The sequence below is a fragment of the Rutilus rutilus genome (assembly GCF_951802725.1).
Source record: "Rutilus rutilus genome assembly, chromosome: 12".
Taxonomy (NCBI): domain Eukaryota; kingdom Metazoa; phylum Chordata; class Actinopteri; order Cypriniformes; family Leuciscidae; genus Rutilus; species Rutilus rutilus.
The window spans coordinates 29,625,607-29,645,015 of record NC_140217.1 but is presented as its reverse complement, the minus strand read 5'-3'; the positions used below and the strand labels follow the sequence as shown (position 1 = coordinate 29,645,015).

Here is a 19,409-nt window from a genome sequence, read left to right as displayed (position 1 = left end):
CCACACTCTTGATGATCTCATCTTTGCCGTCATGTTTCTGCACCTTCAGGAGGTGGTAGCTGAAGTCCAGGATATCAAAGCGTCTGTGCTGACCGAGTAATGTGATAATCATGCAACCGGCCCAGTTCAGACCATCTCCAAAACATTGCCTGGAAGAGGATCAAAATCTTTTAAAAAGCTCAAAATCCTAATTTTGCAAAGAGCCGGTGATCAGTTTCCACTCACTCAACGGTGAACTCGTGAGCTCCCACCGGGATGCAGTACACAAACTGCATGGCGCTCCACAACCTGTGAAACTCTACGCACTCGTCCACGTGCATCACGCCGTTGCTGGGCAATGGCCCGCGCCAGATCGGGTCGTCCAGATAACCACGGACACGAGTCAGAATGACCTCGAACATGGAGAGACCGCAGCACAGGCGCTCTTTAGTCAGCAGGTCACCCTCACGGGCGATGGCAATTTGCTGATGAGAGATCGTAAAGGGTATGGATTAAAATCGGACCAGCATGGCTCACTTAAATCCGCATCAAGACACTGCAGCTCCTGACTACAAAGACTTTACTACGAATTAAAAAAAGTCAAATATAGCTGCAAACCATGAATATTTAGAATTATTTATACATTTTGACCAGTAGGTGGCACTGTCACAACATTTAAGTGGTATTGAGACAATTCTGACAAGACTCATTTATGTTCAAATAGTACAAACATTTTCTGAGAAACTGCCAGTTTGGCATGTCTTTGACAGGAACTATTAAAGTGGTCTGAGGTCAAACATCTTGTACCTATAAGTCATTTTTTGTTTGTTTCACTTTTACAACTTCCTAAACATTCAATATAACTATGGAAGCAGATTTCTGCCACATAAGGGAAATAATTATGCTTTGGTAAATCATAATTATGACAAGTTAGAATTTAAAAAAGAGACGTGACGTGGTAACCCATTCTTTGAATTTGTCCTCTGCATTTAACCCATCCAAGTTAGTGCATACCCACTAGGAGCAGTGCGTAGCAAAACACACACACACACACACACACACACACACACACACACACACACACACACACACACACACACACACACACACACATATTAATATGACTTAAATATATTAAGTCAATTAGGACGAGTTGAAATTTTGAAGAAAAGTCAATGATGAGTGAATTTCAACTGTAAATTTCAAAATTGTTTGTCTCATAATTGTGTCAATTTCATTTTTTTTAAATAAAAAAAAACAAGAAATAAAAGCATGAGTTACCAAAGCATATTTTTTTTCTTATGTGGCAGAAATAGGTTTTGGACTTTGAAAAGACTTTTGGCACAGAAGCAGCATAAAAAGAAAGCAAGAGATCAGTTACTAATGCCTTAGTAGAAATACCAATTAATATAACGAAAAGTGAACGATAATAGCAGTGTTAGAAGGATAAAGTACTACTAATAATTTCCTCAAGTAACCTTTAGCCAGAAATCACCATTTTTATTTTAAATTAATCAATTTGCCCATTACCACTGGCACAACACAACAATCTGGAAGGCTCTGGGATGAGTTCAAAGCAGCAGTTAAGTGTGTAATTGGAGATGCTAATGACAATAAGTAGATGTGTGTGCTGGAGGTGGTAAAGCAGCAGAGCACGACTAAAGCGGCTGTCGGTGCAGTGATGTTTCACCCACCTGAGGGGTTCCCAGACGCTCGATCAGAGGCACCAAATGCAGTGCTGTGTATTTGGCCTCCAAACGCTTCATCTTTGCATCCAGACGCTCCCCTTCTGCACAAGTGTGGGATATAGAGAGATTATTGGATATGTTTGAGGAACTTCTCACATGAAGCATGCTAAAAATACTGAATATCCTCAGGAAACATACATAAACATGAGCTTACCTTTAACGTGAACTCTTGGCAAGATGTTCTGGAAGGGCGCTGCATGCAACAAGTCACACACCTCCTCTTGAGACTACATGAAAGCAGAACTAATTTCAGAAACTATGGTTTTTAAAGCCTGAGTTAAATTCAAATAAGCAGTCTGAGACAAGCGTCCATTGCTGCTTTGACACGTACATGCATAAATCACAGAGTTTTGGTGCATTCATTTAGCTCTCAATATGACCAGGATAAATTCTAAACACTGAAACCATTTATCACTGGATCAATGTTCGTGGTTCTTTTTGTTTTGTTTTTTTGTAACACTTTACAATAATGTTCAATTCTTTAACGTTTCTTAATGCAATAGATATTATGAACTAACATTATTTATTCTTGATTTATGTTTTTTTTCTTAATTCTAGTACTGTTCATAACACACAAACTAAAGATAATCTGACTTGATTTATACAACTTGAAATGTTAAAAATGTAGTTTATGTAGAAATTAACCGAGAAACAAAAATCAAACATTAACCATAAACATGAATACATGCTGTAAAAGTACAGTTCATTAACATTTCATGTTAGCTACTGTAATGTTAATGTATAAAACATGTTCTATACATTGTTTTTATGATATTCATCTCTAAAAATGAAAATTAAGCAAACATAGGCGAGCATGATGGAGTAACCATTAGTAAATGAGTGATACAAGCAAGAGAGATTAATATTTTAGATAAATAATATTATGCATTTAGATAAATATTCAATTTAGCTGTTCAAGAAATAATGAATACCCTCACAAAAAGAAAAAAAAGCATGTCCGATGATGCCTTTTAGAAATCCTTGGCACAGATTTCTATGGTAACCAGGTTCCAGTAGATGGAGCCATGCAGTCACACCACTGACAGGAGCCGTTCAATTGAGGCTGTTGACATTTCAGTGAAAATGCAGAGAATTACAGCCGACGCACCTGATTGGACTGACCTTGCCATCAGGCAGAGCAGGTAATTTCACACATGCATAGAGACTTTCTCCAGCAAATCTATATTTTAACAGACAGCCCTTGATTGTTGACACTATATAATTTGAAGATTAATTGTGGTGGAAGACAGGATCTCTCTGCGTAACTTTCATAACTGTGACTAACGGTTGACAATTAAAAAACAGCAGCTTATCACATCTGTGAAAAGCCTCTCGAGTGTCTGGGTGAACGGCATTCTCAACCGTGCTGGAGGGATGTTTCAGCCATTATACAGTCAAAACCCAACCAATTTCTTAACAGATCTAAAATGTTTTTTGTGTGTGTGTGTTTTCTAATTGAACCCTTTCAGATAAGCTTAATTATTGGTTTATTATTCTCATTCATTTTTGACAATGCAATGTAGAATCGAAAGGGCACACAAGGACAAAATATGTTATACTGCACTTAAAAGGCACTGAATTATTGCATAATTATTAATCATACAGTGTTGGATCTCACATTACTGAAATATATCTAGGTGTTAAATTGGGACTTCAGGGAATTCATATTATGACAAAAAAGATCACAATGTAGCACCTAAATATACAATTTATCTCATCCATAAATTAATTTTAACCTAAAGTTGGAGATGTCAACTACCCCAATAAAAAGAAAATATGTGGCTGAAGTCTAGATCGTCTCCCAGCGCTTCCCAGTGGTTAATATGACTCAAGAGGCCATTCATGTCCAATCTTTAACGAGGAAACTCGTATTGACGATAATTCCAATAGCACGTGAAAGTAGCATTGCTTCCCTATTTGTGCCCTAAAGGGGCTGAACTCATTAACAAATTACAAATCAGCCCAAACACATTAAGAGCTGTGGAACAGACATTCAAAATTTGCAAGCAGCCAAATGGCCTGTCTTTGGGGGCACAAACATTTCATTTCTAAAACATTTTAGAAATAAAAAAAAGTGTCAAAAGTGTGATAATTCATCACTTTTGATTAAACTGAATTGTTACCATTCAGACTTTGCTGCTTATTTTCTGTTCCTTTCAAAGTTGATGCTTATTTGCAATGCGACAAAATAACTATAACAGCAAGATCACATTAGTTGTGCTTTTAAAGTGAGTGTTGCGTAACAGAAACAACAGCTCAATACAAAAAAAAAAAAAAAAGGCACGCTCATGCAAGCCGTGAGCTGTAATAGACATTTGATCAAATGTGCACTGCTTTCATGTAAAGTATGAAATAAACCGTACTCTGTAAGACCATCATCTTAAACCGAGCATTGTTATAGGGGCTGGTTATTCAAAAGAAAAAGAAAAAGAGAAAGGTGAAGTTGATCTGCATCTTACAAGGGTTGAACACTGACATGGAGAAATTTATAGTTGCTGCCACATGCAACAAAACTGCAGATGTGTTCCCATGACAACAGTGTGTCAAAGTCAGACATTGTACACACTGAACAGGTGGCAGATTAAATGGAATTCACCTGTGCTGGGTATATATTCCTTTTCCTGTCATGGGTTTGTGAATAATTCCCAAGTAAAAATGTAGAGACTCATTCATGATTGAAGACTTTAGTGAAGCTGTGTCTCATGTGTCACTCATCTCAGCACAAAGAAGAGAATATAAAAGAAACCAAATCACAAAGGAAGATGCTAATTAGTTACGCTCTCTACCCCTCACTCTTTACTGTAAGAAAAATATCAAAACCACATTATCAATCTACTGAAAAAGATCTTTTTGGTGATGGATTGTGTGATAACTATCCCTTTGCATAGCTTATGTGCTGAAAGTGGTAAAAAAAATTACTAGATATTATTTGGGATGAAATGTCTTCTTTAAAGAAAAGATGATGGCAAAGTAGGATTAGTCAGTAACATTTTCAAGGCAGGGTTTAGTGATGTGGTGAGGACAACTTTCTGTAGTATGGTGTGAGTGGCCAGAGATGAAGTTGTGACAGCAGAATTGTATCATACCAAGCTCTGTTCACTCAGAAGGCAGAAGAGCAACGCATTTCCAACTTCCCTCAGGTTCTGGAAGCACACGGTCTTCAGCTCAGCATACTCCACAATGTCTTTCAACTGGTGGTGAAAGAACTCCAGAATTCCTGCATCCAGAAGACAAAATCATGTATTATAGTAATGACAGCCTCATTTTGTTTTAGGAAGTGTTGAAAAAAGTATCTTAGGAAGTATCTTAAAAAGTATTCCCCTGGATCAATTTTGCATTTGCACATAATATTAATAGATCACAGAGCTGTCAAGGTTAATGCGTTAACACGTGATCAATTCAAAATCTTTAATGCTTTAAAATTATTTAACACAACTAACACAAATAAATTACTCAAGCACGCGAAATTGCGAATTGCCACATTCCTTTTCTTCATTTAAAGTGGTGTGTTTATGGCCCTCAATGTCCAAATCCTGTAACGCGAGTGTTGTAAAAAGCAGCCAGTGCGGGACATGCAGCACGTGCTTAATATTAAAAAAAGAGTTATAAAGCCTGATGAGCTGTTCCTCAGGGGGCTTTCTGTGCGCGCGCTCCGAGACGGAGCAAAACACGGACAAGAAAAGTTTTGGCTACCTACTTTGGGCATCAGATATGTGTCTAAACGGTTTAATACACACACAAAAAAGGCAAGTACTCTCGTAAACAAAGTTTACTGTTAATAAAAAAAAAATCACCCACTGCTCTTGACTAAATAACTTCAGAATCCGTGTAGGTCTATATTTAACTCATGGAGTGAAGACAGAGCAGCGTTGTACATAGTTTTGTTGAATAGAAAAATAAGCTGACCTTACATGTCAAAATAAGTTGTGCTATGTCTTAGTTTTGGAAATTACTAAAATTGTCCAATCTGAAAGTTTAATTTGCTGTATATAGAAAATTATGAACAAATTACGTGGTGTATGCTCAATTTCATGATATGTGTGCGATCAATCACGATTAAAAATGTGAATCTACTGGCAGCCCTAATATGTGTGTATGTGTGTGTTCAATACTGATTTCTACATCCAAATTCTGTGGTTTCATCCCCATATATTTAATTTAAAAAAATGTCAGAAGAGCCACAAGAATCAATAAGTGACTGTTTTTAAGTTTACTTTCTTTCGTTATGCCAGTTCCTACCACGAATCCAAGAATAAGTATTAATCTTACAAGCAGAAGCTTTTAACTACGTAAACAGACCATTTGCCATTTTTATACCCTCTGCTTTTCTCTCTCTCTCTCTACTCCACCCACTTCATTTTTTTTCTCCAGGCTGTCTGAAAGGCCACATAATCAGACACAGCCATGGTTTCAGCATGGAGTGCACCCTCTCAGTATGGTCACCCGGAATGTAATAACAAAGAAAGAGGGAAAGATGGCGAGAGGCAATTACCAAACCTTCTCAAATCAAGGAGTCTGACTACGTCTTTAAAAAAAAAAAAAAAACAGCATCTGCTGCGGAAGCTCTGCTCGCACCAATGTGTGAATGACACTGCAGACTACCAATCTGCCCAGCAGCACAGTTGGACTTATCAAAGCTTAATAATGTAGTGCTTGTCTTCTACTTGGTAATATTTACACAGGGTCAAAGTTCCTCTCTTGGGTCAGGAAATAAAAGGCTCGTTTAGGAATGTGATTTTCACCTGGCGAGCCATACTCGTGGCGAGGCAGACGGCATATCTTGGGCATTACTTCCATCAGGGTCTTCACATATTGCAGGATGGTGCCCTGAAGCTGCATCGGAAAGAACAAGACGACGATGTGATTTCAGCACAAATGTTTGCTAATATCAACACATCCTGAAAGAGACCATCTTTATCCTTTAAAGAAAGATTGGTGGTACAAAAAGTTTGCTCTAACAATGATCTGATTCAATTAAGGTTCTTAATAAATGACGTGATGCATCATGAAATTAGAAATTTGGTATACACTGTATCATTGCACGCAATCCTTGGGAATCGAACCCATGAACTTGCTTGTTGCTAGCACCACAGTCATTTCTTTTAGAGCTGCTGTACAGACCAAATTAACTGTTTGCATCCTTAAATCATTTTCCTGTTATCACTGTAAAGCTGCTTTAAAACAATCTGTATTGTATAAAGCGCTATATAAATAAAGGTGACTTGCTATGTTCTACAGTTTAAAACCCCTCAAATTAAGGCATCACTTCGTAGGCTCTAGTAGGAACGTGGGCGGACATAAATACAAAATACAGCATGCATTTCCTCTCACACATTTGAGAGCAGCAGATTAAAAAAAATAGATAATGTCTAGGGTCTTGCAAAAGCCCTCAGATCTCCATACACAAACTTCATTTTGAATGCTTGTCCACATACCAGGCTTTTGACGACCTTTAACAGCTCTTCCATCACCACAGCAATTCCCTGGTATCCCAGAAGTCTGCAAATAGCCTTAATATGCGGAGGTCCCAGGAAGTTCCGGTAGAGGCTGTATATGCTACTGTATGCCAAATTCAAGGCCTGAATCATCATAAAAAAGAAAAGAGAGAGTTTATGTTGAGGCATAGTTTCATTTGTAAGTTACAACTCTTTTTTTATGTCTATGTAAAACAAGTAATAGCAGAGCAGTAACAAAATTATTATATTATAGAGTTAATTACTTAGTTAATTATAGAGAAAAACAATCTGATTACTGTAGCTCATACCCAACAACACAGCTCAGAACCAGCTGTGGCTTTGAATATTCATCAAAAAGAAAAAATTTAAACATTACCCCAGTGCTGTCAAACTAACAAAGGGTGTATATGTATAAGGGTCTTGGATGTTTGAAATATATTTACAAATATTATTATACACTTAATTAGATTAATTAATAAGCATATATATATATATATTTAAATCATGACAACTTTTGAAATAGTTTTAGCATGTTAATGAGTATGGCCATGTTTATTATTACAGCTGCTGCAGAGCAAGTATGGACTTGCTACTGCCAATAGATACACGGAGTGTATGCTGTGAGCATGTAAGATATGCTGCTGCTGCATGAATAGACACAGAAATCCCAAAGAAGTAGATCTAGACAGGTGGAGGATTACAGGTGGAGGATTTAAGAGTAAACCTGACAGCGCAGTGCAGGATTAGCCTACAGCAAACACTGAACTAGACTATTTGAATAATAAGCAAGCAATCTCATTGGCTGCAGAATCAGCAGAGGCCAATGAGCTTTCTCCATTTGTTAAATACACACACACACACACACACACACACAATCACACACACTAAATGAAACTCATAATTTATTCAAAATTGGCTCTCAAGGACTAGACCTATTAAACTAAACATTCTTTACAACATGCCAATTTTTTTTTTTAAGCTTCCTTTTTTTTATTGGTGTCACCGTAATAGTTTTTAAACAGCAAAAAAAAAAAAAAAATGGAAAGAAACAAGTTCCTTCTGTTTCTCTAATTAGCAAACAGTACTTTTATGTTGACCTATTAAAGATTAATCATAAATGCATGAGCATGCATGTCCGTAGGTGTTGTGGCAGTGAGTCAGAGGAGACAGGTCACCAGTCTGAGGGAGTAATTGAAAGCACAGTGGGGGAGGAAAAACTCGGTGTTCCTCCAATGATTGAGGGAGAAAGGATGCGTAAGAGACAGAGGACAAGCAAGAGAGTTCACGCTCTCCCAGCTGTAATTCTGTTTAAAATGCAGTCTATGCAAAACATTGATGTGTCGTCTCCCCCCTCCTCACTGAACTCTCTCTCTGCTTTATGTGCCGTCTGCTGCTCTAATCAGAAAGAGGAGCTTTTCTGTGCAGCGGTGTGGATGTGGAGCCCTTTCTGAAGCAGACTTGAGCCATGCCAAACAGAAAGCTACAGGTCATACACTCTCACGCTTCAGGGGGATTCTGTCAGCAACAGCGAGACGACCTGTCTATGAAGTGACGACTCTTATCTCTTACGGTAGGATTTTTGCTCCTTTACCTCTCAATTTCAGTTTTCCCAGACACACCTGTGTCTCTGTTAGATTTCCAAAGATTTTTTTAAAAGTGTGGATTACCTGTAAAGAATGGTAAAAGACCAATTTAAGTACTGTCTGAGAATACAACTAAAGATAGATCGAGGGAATATACATTGTTTTTCTCAGACATGAAGGAATTGTCTGAGTGTTATTGACAGTGTGCTTCTGGAAGATCAAAATTATTAGTGTTCAAGCTTTCACACAGTGCTGATTGCCGAGTAATTACAGTGTGAATGTGTAGCATAAAGGTTCACCACTCATCCACACAAGTCCAATGTGGTGATTTATTGATTGAGTTTATGGGCTTCAAACAAACTAAATCCATGAGCAGCAAGAGAAACAGGCAAATATAATGAACAAACTAATTCACATTTTAAGCCAAGATAAATATCCTGAGATCTCAGTCTGCTCTCTAAGAGTTGAAGCAGGGGATATTAGAAAAATAAAAATGTACAAATATAGAAAAGAATTTTTAAAATAAAATAATCATGAATCAGTGTTTGACCATGCATAATCAATGGACGGTCTTAAAACAGTGGACACTAAATATATAGTTTTATTTGTTAAACCATGACATTTATATAATTTTAACCTCAAAACTATATTTATTGTGCTGTAATGCCATTCCATTATAATGACTCGAGAGAATCCCTTAAGAACTTCTCTCTTGGCAAGGGGATATATGGATGTTACATCAATTGGAAATTCACTTAATCCTGCTTTAGATACCTTGATACATAGTTTTGGAGAGGGAAAAAAAATTAGATACAATGTAATCAAGGCGGATAAAAAAATAATAAAAAAAATCTCTTGTATTCAACCTGGTGCTTTTTTCCCACTAGATAAATCTGCTTTAGCTAACACCATGCTAGTGCAGGGCAATTGTACTTGAATGGAAGAGAAAACTGAAATGACAAAAGACTATGGTCGTTTCTCAATACCAAGTACGCAGACTTCGGACTTGCGTCCTTGGTAGTTCGGACTTGCCAAGTTCGACTCAGGAGAACGAACTCCCGAGGACGGAAGGACTCAAGTCTGGTAATTCTGCAAAAGGAACAGCAGCGTTCTTGATAGTGTCACTAAGCTCGCTCTGGCTGGTTATGTATATAGGCAACAATAAAACAAAATATGTTATAAAACACCACTCTGCCTCTTCATTTTCATTTAAAAAATCTTAAACATTAATAGCCACACAAATGTGGTTCAGTTCAGGCAACGAGTAGCTACAATGATTATCTTCACACGAACTATAAAACACAACCCTGCCTTTTTCTTTTTCATTTAAAAAAATATTAAACATAATAATATTGATCATTAAAACTGACATTTAACAAAAAAAGACAGGGTTGTGCAATTTTATTTTATTATACATGTAGCCTACACAGAGTAAAAAGAATGTACATAAATATTTTAAATATATAAAATAAAATGACAAAACCCTTTTTGTTAAATGTCAGTTTTAATGATCAATTATAGCCATTATAAAAGAATAAGTAGCCTAAAAGGTATAAGAAGCTATACAATAAGAAATAAAGCAAACGATTCAGTAAAACATAAGTCACCTCTCTAGTAGGCTACAACGTTAAAGTTAAATAGCCTAAATATATACAGTTATGAAACTTCACTTTGCACTCAGACAAAAGATTTGCAAGGGAACAAATTATAGATTAAAGAGGCCAAAGATCACCTGTTATATATACACAAGAACGAATTATATCTCGAGACTAGACTATACAAGTTATAGACTATAGACTAGAGACATCAGAGCCAGCGGCAAACGTCAGAAGGACTAGCCGAGGAAGGGCTGTTCCAGACGGGGTATATGAGCACTGAGCGCCCGGTGATCACCTGGATCTCATAACTCCGAAAACGTCGGATACAATTTTAAAATAGGCGCTATCTTTATAAATAAATCATATTTGAGCTTTAATCAACTACATTCTACATTCTCTACATGACACAATAACAGCAGTATTTTTAAATTACGCGGGGTTTCTCCTCTGCTATTGACGCTTGCTGGTTGGTGCGAGATGCATTCTGGGATACCTGGCTGCCTCAAGTCCGCACAAGTCACCTCTCGATGCATCCTCGATAAAAGGGGCGGATCAAGAACACATCCGGGGATTTGAACTGGACTTGGCTAGATGTGAACTTTGATTTGGAACAGTACTTGGGCAGCGACTGATGACGTTTCACAAGTCCACAAGAACACAAGTACAGACAAGAATGCATATTGAGAAACGGCCTCTAACCATAATAAAAAAAGCCATCTTGTGTTACCTACTCCACCATTTTCAATGTTAATTATCACAATATGAAAGACAAATTAGACAGAAAAGAACAGAAAAAAAGATACAAATGTATTGACCACTGCAATTAGCTAAAACACGTTTATAGCAAAGCTGCAGGTTTTTTATATATCCGTTCTCAACCATCAGTTACCATCAATGTTACTGATTAATTCCTTTTGACAAAGCCCTTCAATTTAAACACAATTTCAGTTCTGAAACCAATGATTGAAGTTTTAAAATTCTTTAGGGACATGTTTTATGCCAGATGCAAGCCCATTGGTAATTTATTAGGGCCTTTTTGTACCACATTCAAGGATAGAAATGATCTGAATTAATGTTTTTTGCCCTCTATTCTTTCAGATTCTTCAAAATCGTTGCATGCCGTCTTAAACCAGCTTTCATCATCAAACTGTGCGTTCATAAGAGATTGAGTCTTGACCTAAAAGACATTCTCAACATGCCTATCACCATTCAGAACGTCACCGCCACCTCTGCCATCGTCAGCTGGCCGTCTTCTCCAGGCTGTGTGGATACGTTCTACAGTGTCATGTATCACCCTAACTGGAACAGCCTTCTGATGGGTTACACGCGCAAGAGTTTCCTGCGCGAGGACAGGGTTCCCGTGAGCCAGACGTCCACCAGTCTGGGCGACCTCAGTCCTCAGACCACATACATCCTCTGTGTCACCTGCCAGTCTGCCAATCCCACCCGAGAGCAGTGCCAGGTCTTTAGTACCCTAGATGAAGGCACTGAGCTCGGGGGGAGTGGCAGGGAGCTGGCGATGGGAGTCTGGCTGGCCAGCAGCATTCTCTTGCTAATCATTGCTGTGGCTCTGCTTTGGGGATGTCTCCACACTATGTGTCCAGCAAAGAGGGACCCAGGAAGAGGAAACCAGCCAGGTCCGAACCATCCACACCTGGCTCTGACCCCCATGGGTGGGAACATGGGAAGTGAAGGAAGAAAAAGTCTATATATGCCCGGTTGCGAGGAGGAGGACTCTCAGAACGCAACGGTGATCGAGAATCCTTTTCGAGTCGAGCATGGCAGAGAAATGGCAAACGAGCAGAGTCGTGAACTTCGAACACAAAGTAATAAACACCGATTTGGCCCCGAGTCAGAATAACTGGGGTGTCAAATGTGATATACTGACCCCCAAAATTCTAACTATTAGAACTTACACAATGAGGACAATCAACAGGGTGGAAAGCATTTTGAGGAAATGAGGCTCAGACAATTGGGCTGGTCTGATCGGGTTAAATTAGCATTCAAATGTCAGATGAAAACATCATTAGCTAATCAACCAAGGAAACTGATGGGAGGCCCCATAGCTTACACTGTACTGGACTTTAAGGTGCACAAAGTATTGTTTTGGTATACCTTTCTAATAAGGTTAAATTTGTAAACACGAGTTAATGCATTCAGTATAAGAATTTATTAATCTAGGTTTATGTTAAATTATACAATTTTACCCCCATTATTTTTGTTGTTGTAATAATTTAAAATAAAAACAAATCCACCCACCTTTTAACACTTATAATAATATTTATTATAATTTTTATCATTATTCTTATTTGAAAGTTATCATTTTTATGTTTAAAGTAATAGGATTTTCTAATAGACACAAAATTAAGATTCCAGTCATATCAGACACATACATATATAAATATATATACATACATATAAACCACAGCTAAAACCAAGCTTTTATATATATATATATATATATATATATATATATATATATATATATATATATATATATAGAGAGAGAGAGAGAGAGAGAGAGAGAGAGAGAGAGAGAGAGAGAGAGAGAGAGAGAGAGAGAGAGAGAGAGAGAGAGAGAGAGAGAGAGAGAGAGAGAGAGAGAGAGAGAGAGAGAGAGAGAGAGAGAGAGAGAGATTTAATGCATTTACGCGTTTTTGATTGTAATGTCTCTGCGAGTTGACAGTCTGTTTGTGCATTCATTGATATCCTTTTCTGCTTGAAATGTACCTTGCCTACCTATCTATCTTGCTTAATAAAAAATATTTCCATGTATGTTATTGTTTGTGAGAGGCATATTGTAACTGCATGTGAACAATGGAGATATAACTGATCTAGCTTTGATATTTAAACTCGTTCAAACCCACCTTTGAGCCATATAGGTATTGTGGCTGGGCGTTGGGAGGCTTGTCTCTCTGAAACTCTTGAGAAAACGGCAGCACGGTGCGAACAAACCTAAAAGAGATAGGGGAAAAAATTTGATTTGACCATTTTTTTATTATTCACTTTGTCATGCAGTTATTGTCTTCTCTGTTCAATCAGGCTGCACTCAGCATGTCCACTCTATCCCCACATTCACAGTACCAATACATTGGGAAAAACTCATCACACAAGCTTTCAGAGGAACATGTTTCTAAGGGAAAAAAACACAAAAAAAGGGCTACAAATATCTGTTCTGGTTAAAGTAACTGTAGCTGTGTGTTTAATTTAACAGGAGCAGGCGAGAAGTGGCATCAGTGTGCTCTGTGTAACCTTTTTGCATCCCGAGCTGAAGCTAATTAGTTTCTGAAATCTTACAAAGACGTAACCATCCTCCTACCAGTTATGAATTGCACTGAGACAACAGCTGAACCCTTATGGTGTTAGTTCATTTTGATATGCCTACATTTGATGAATTTGTCAGATATCCCCTGAAAGCCACAAAATGTTAAAGCCACCTCAACCTGACAGTGTAAAGATGACTTTAGTCTTCTTTTTATCCCACATACAGCCTACCTGTACACTCCATCTTGAAGACCTCACAATTTAGTCATAGAAATATTTCCCACCTCACTATGGATCCTTACAAAGCTGTTTCTTTTTCTCTCTGCTGTCATATTTGATATTTGGGTCAGAGTGTACCTTGTAAAATGATCGTGTTCGACAATTATTTGACAATAAAAGAGATGAGAAAAGAAAAAGTGATGGATATAACAGCAAAAGGTAGACAAACACTCAATTCACAGAAAAAAAGATTAAAAAGGTAATTGATTTGCCTCAAATTGCTGCAGATTACACACTTATGCTGCAAACAAAATTATGTGTACAAGAGTGTATCACAAGTGTGGAAAAACACTTCTGAAACATAACAGTCCTTTCCTGGTTAAAATAAAACAGACATTCCAATCATATCTTCTGATTATTCACATTTAAGCACAGACTATCAATAACTAATGAAATAACTCAATTAACCATTCTCTAAAACTAAAGATACAAGCAATGCTCCATCTTAATTTAAGTGTCTTGGGCGTCTGGTTTTTTGACAAGTGATGAAAGAAATGTCAATTACTTCTGTTTAAATGGAATATGGATGAATGAATACATTTTGCAACAGCTGAAGCCTGAAAGTCTACATAATTATAGCTGTTAAAATGCTATCCATTTATGACATTGTACATTTAGATTATTGCACAACCATATCAGTAAGATTAGTAGAGCCTGCATGATTCTTTTTAGAATTTATATTTACAGGGTTTCTGCAGGGTTTGGTCAGTCAAATTTAAGACTTTTTAAGACCTTTTTATGACCATTATGATTTAAATTTATGACCTACATGAATTATGAAAAATTAATTAAAATTCTTTTCAAAAGTTTTTTTTTTAATTGACTTTCATTGAAAGTAACAAGATGTATTATTTAAATGCCTAAAGACAGCTCCAACGCCTTCTTACCCAGTGTGCAATATGCTTGATACTGATTATTTGCAATGGGCTTGAGCCAACTACTAAACACACCATCATTGAGCCATGGCTCGTTAAATGTACACTTTCCCATTGTGATAGACCGGGAGATTTCAGTTCGGGCTGGGCAATATGGCCAAAAACAATTAACACGATAATTGTTTTATATTAGTCAATATCGATAATTATCACGATAAATGTCAAATCTTTATTTCTTTCAAGTTTAAAGGCAGACTGTTGCTTCTAAGTGAAAGTTGTAGAAACCAGAGCCTTAATTGTGGTTTTAAACTAACTTTACTCTTTATTGTCAGAAAATATAATGACAAACACTTGCTAAAACAGGTGAACATTTCACAAATCTGAGGTAGGACATTCAAACATTTGTCATTTGTCCTTAACAAAATAAATATCTTTATTGGGAAAATAATTACTTAGTTTCTGCATGTGCTAATAGGGGTCAAGTCTTGAAACTTGTCTTGGTTTGTGTTGCCTAACTTTGATGGCACGTATCTTCAGGAAATGTATGAAAAACAGCAGCCTAAATACATTATTAAATACTGTAAATATTCCATTAGTCCTTTAATACATTATCAGCACTAATAATATAATAAAATTCAATATGTATATCCCACATGGTGCAGTTAATATCACTAGGCTAACGTGACAGTAAATCCATGGTAAATGACGGGAGATTGTAGACGGAAAAGCCTTCTGACAGTTGTGCAGAGTTTCTCCTGTTGGTCAGCGCTGTTTCATCTGCCTTTAAACTGGTTTAAATCACTGAGACAGTGTGTTCTTCGCTGAATTCAAGCGCTTCTCACTGGATCTTGTGACTGAGACCGATCAGAGTAAACGCATCAGTTCTATTGAGCTCGCGCTGCGCTGCCGTTTGGACTTTGAGCCGAGCGGGTAAATGGTCCGTGTGGCGCGCGTTTCAAATGAGCGTTCCGCTTTTAGCGCATTTAACCTGTGCATTTAACATTATGCCGCCAGCGCATTTTCAGGGGGAAAAGGCAATGGTAGAACCAGAGAATTGCTGAGTCCCAATTCGCATACTATCCGTCCTAAATAGTATGCGAAACAAGAATTAGTACGTCCCAAATCGTAGTATGTTGAAAAGAGTATTCCAAAGATACCCGGATGGTCTACTATTTCCGGTTAGAATTCGAAGTGCAGATCAATGCACACTCTAACGGCTAATATTGCCCACAACCCATTGCGTGCGGGAGGGAGAAGCTTTGTGGTGATGGTGGTATCTATGGTGATGTAAACATGGCAGCCGGATGCAGCCGCGGAGATTCGCCCTCAGTTTTTAAGTGTAAGAATTCAAATGTTTAACCCTTATTAAAGTTATATTTTATTGCCTCGTAATACTAATGGGGTTATGTTGTGCCAAAAAGTACCGTGTTTATCTTGTAGGGTCCGATGAAATAAAAAGTACAGTGTCATGCAAGTGTCTTTTTTTTATGTAAGTTATTTCTTCTGATGTTTCTGTCTTAGATAAGTTACCTTACTATAAACTCTTATGAAAATAAACACCTTTTACTACACTAACCATAGTTTAACCACACTGACTTATTTGTAGTAATACTGTGGCTGTACAAATATTAACTTTATCAATCCAACCAAAGAAATATGGTTACTACACTTTTACTATAGTAAAAGCATGGTTCATTTTCATCGGGGTATTTTTGAGTATTATACATAAGTATAAAATACGTTAAACAATAGTTATACTATAAACTTTAAATATTTTAGCTTTCGTTACACACATTGCACATGGACGTCAGAACCAGCCGCCTCACAAACGACCTGCGTTTGGTTGATCTACGACGACAGCCTGCTTCACTCCTCACTTTGGTAGGACACATTGTAAATGTATTTTGGAAAAAAAGATGGGAATAGTAAATACATTTATATATGACATATAAGAATGAATGAAATGTAAAATGTTTTGTTAACAGTCATGGTGTGCGTAACTAAGCAACCACGTTCTCGTTCACGTTGCATGACGTCATCGAAGTATGTCCCAGAACGTGCATACTTTTTTGCTACACACTCAAAAGTATGTACTTTTTCCTCACAAAAAAAGTACATACTTTTAGGTCGTAGTATAAGTAGGCGAATTGGGACTCAGCCAATGTCTAATATGGCGAGAAGTTTCACTCTCACTACACTTCCGGCTTCTGAACTGGTTGCAGTTCCACTCCGATTCCATATGAGGGCGCTCACAGGACGAGTGCAGAATGAATGGAGGTCAATGGCGGTATACCCCTCAAAATCCACTTTTCTCAGGATATAATTTTTTATCTAGTAATTTGAATGTTGTATTCGAAAGGAGATGCAAATAAATTACACATTGCTGGGTGTTAGATTTTTTAGAGTCACTTATTTGCTTTAAAAAAGTCTTTCAAAATGTCAATGACGTCAGAATGCTGACGTCATTAGCAGAATGCTAGCGTGTTATGGGCAACAACAACTCAACCTGTAAGAAATCAAAACGACATAAGTACTCGTTCATTCAACTTTCGACCTAAAACCCATGTTGAACTTGCAAAATCTACAATCACATCTGAGATTTCTCAACGGCAATCGGGTGAAAGAGACAAATTTAGCCGTCTAGCCCCATTGACTCCCATTCATTTTGCACTCATGGCGAGCACCCCCAGTGGAACTCTGGTGGTACTACAACCAAAATTCGGTACAATAGGGCTTAATAGGGAGTGGACAGGCTCTCCGTAGACGGGCTCTGGTAGAACCAACGAATGAACGAGCATATCAATTTATGACGTGGCTAAATTAAATTTATGACCTTGTATGGAAAATCCGGACGTTTTTATGACTTTTTATGGCCTAAAATTCTTATTATTAAATTTAAGACGTTTTATGACTTTTTATGACTCCGCGGAAACCCTGATTTAATAATATATTTTACAAAAAACCCTAATTTCTTATAATTTCGACATTTCGGGGGGTGAGGGTGATGGGCTGACCCACCTGTTCGTGGAGCCGTTGTAACAGTAGTTGGGCAAGAAGTCATAGTTGAGTTCCCAGAAGACATGGAGAGTGATTCTGCCATAGGGTGCGGATACGTTGTGGTTTGCCTCGCGAAACATGGTGTCGATACTGTCCAGTGTCAAATACTTGCTGAGGAGCTTGTGGGTCATCCGGTTAATATCCAGCAAACCCTCCAACTCCTGATCATACACAAAGAGAGAAAGAGCGACTGAAAAAAAAGCCCTCTCACGTTTAGACACAATAATGATGTTTACACACAATGCATGTCTATATTATTCAAGCACACGCAGACTTCTGACAACAATTTGTATGAAAACCAATAATGAGCCTTGGAACAATTTCATGGCATTTTAAAAAGCTGTGTCACAATCAGACATCCAATGTCTATACATTCATGCACACACACACATACAGGAAGCAAATATTAATAAAACGATTCACTCTCTGGCAGAGCCAGATAATTATTTCTGCTGCACTGAATTTCAATTGTGCTATGAAAGCAACCTCTTCATTAGAAGACCTGAACAGGCAAATTCAGGTAAAAACAGCTAAAACAGCTGAGCAAATTCAACGTCTCAGTGAGAGAGAAAAATGAACACTTGAAGGATAAGGCACCATGATGGAAGTAAGGTCCTCGCTCTCAAAGCGGTTGATGGCTAGCTCTAGAGATTTGTAAAGCGCAGAGGACACTCGCTGGGTGATCAGACGGTTCAAGTCGATTGATCGTCCAAGGAGCTGCAAGAGAAAAGGGCAAAAAAAGATGAGCGGACTTAAGAACAGCGTTAATAAACAGAAATTAATACGTAATCGTACAGAAGAGTGGCCATTCTTACCTGTACATGTCTCTGTTTGAGCAGCGTCTCGTAACGATTGGAGGAAGGCCACGAGATGTTTGCACCTTGATTCTTACATTCAGCTCTTAGTCTCTTATCCAGAAGGAGACTACAGAGAGAAATCGTGTTACAGAAAATAAAAGATACTTTTTAAGTCCCCAAAGTTACTTACATTACTACAGAAAAATTGGTTCATATTTGTCCTGAAAATGACATTTTCACAGACAGACTTACCTTCCGGCAAGAATCTTGTAGTAGGCAAAAATCTGATCAGCAAGTTTGTAGACAAACTGGTCAAAGCAGAGATTCACCTGAAAGAAAGAAAAAATCCAAATGCATAATCACTTAAAAGAACATTAAAACAGATTAAATGCAAAATGCAATAACTGATTTAACAATTTTTTTTTGAATGAATGTAGAAGGTCAAGAGGGTTTTACCTCAGCTTCAATCTCATCATAAAGGAACTGCTTTTTAAACTTTGTGAGAGCGTAGTGTGCGCTGTCGTTATACAGATCCAGTGAATACAACACGTATCTGTGTACATCAGGCAGACTTATAAGCATATTTTTTGCACATATACCATGGCAATTCATGTACTAGAAAACTGTTCTTGTTACAGTGTAATTATACATTTAAGTACTGAGAAATATTAATTAACAACATGCACTTACTATAGCATTAGGGTTTGGTTTAGGGTTAGATGCATGCGATTATGCATAATTTACTGTTATTACTATAGTAAGTACATGTAAAG

The 19,409-nt window shown here is 37.5% G+C and overlaps 2 protein-coding genes across 2 annotated transcripts in view; one reads left to right on the top strand and one right to left on the bottom strand.

Moving 5' to 3' along the window:
- The window catches only part of cyfip1 (cytoplasmic FMR1 interacting protein 1), a 45,327-nt gene that overhangs the window by 1,214 nt on the left and 24,704 nt on the right, over nucleotides 1-19,409 (bottom strand). Inside the window, exons 18-30 of the mRNA XM_084425411.1 lie at nucleotides 19,093-19,189; nucleotides 18,889-18,965; nucleotides 18,655-18,763; nucleotides 18,437-18,556; nucleotides 17,801-18,000; nucleotides 13,232-13,319; nucleotides 7,163-7,306; nucleotides 6,470-6,560; nucleotides 4,814-4,944; nucleotides 1,882-1,954; nucleotides 1,674-1,768; nucleotides 226-464; nucleotides 2-149 (exon numbers count right to left, since the gene is read on the bottom strand). Coding sequence (XP_084281537.1) covers nucleotides 2-149; nucleotides 226-464; nucleotides 1,674-1,768; nucleotides 1,882-1,954; nucleotides 4,814-4,944; nucleotides 6,470-6,560; nucleotides 7,163-7,306; nucleotides 13,232-13,319; nucleotides 17,801-18,000; nucleotides 18,437-18,556; nucleotides 18,655-18,763; nucleotides 18,889-18,965; nucleotides 19,093-19,189 — 1,612 coding nt within the window. The remainder of the gene's footprint in view (nucleotide 1; nucleotides 150-225; nucleotides 465-1,673; nucleotides 1,769-1,881; nucleotides 1,955-4,813; nucleotides 4,945-6,469; nucleotides 6,561-7,162; nucleotides 7,307-13,231; nucleotides 13,320-17,800; nucleotides 18,001-18,436; nucleotides 18,557-18,654; nucleotides 18,764-18,888; nucleotides 18,966-19,092; nucleotides 19,190-19,409) is intronic.
- fndc9 (fibronectin type III domain containing 9) lies at nucleotides 7,630-12,774 on the top strand. Its single transcript, XM_084426549.1, has 2 exons — nucleotides 7,630-8,753; nucleotides 11,463-12,774. Exon 2 carries the CDS (start codon nucleotides 11,560-11,562, stop codon nucleotides 12,223-12,225), a length of 666 nt encoding a protein of 221 aa, XP_084282675.1. The 5' UTR covers nucleotides 7,630-8,753; nucleotides 11,463-11,559; the 3' UTR covers nucleotides 12,226-12,774.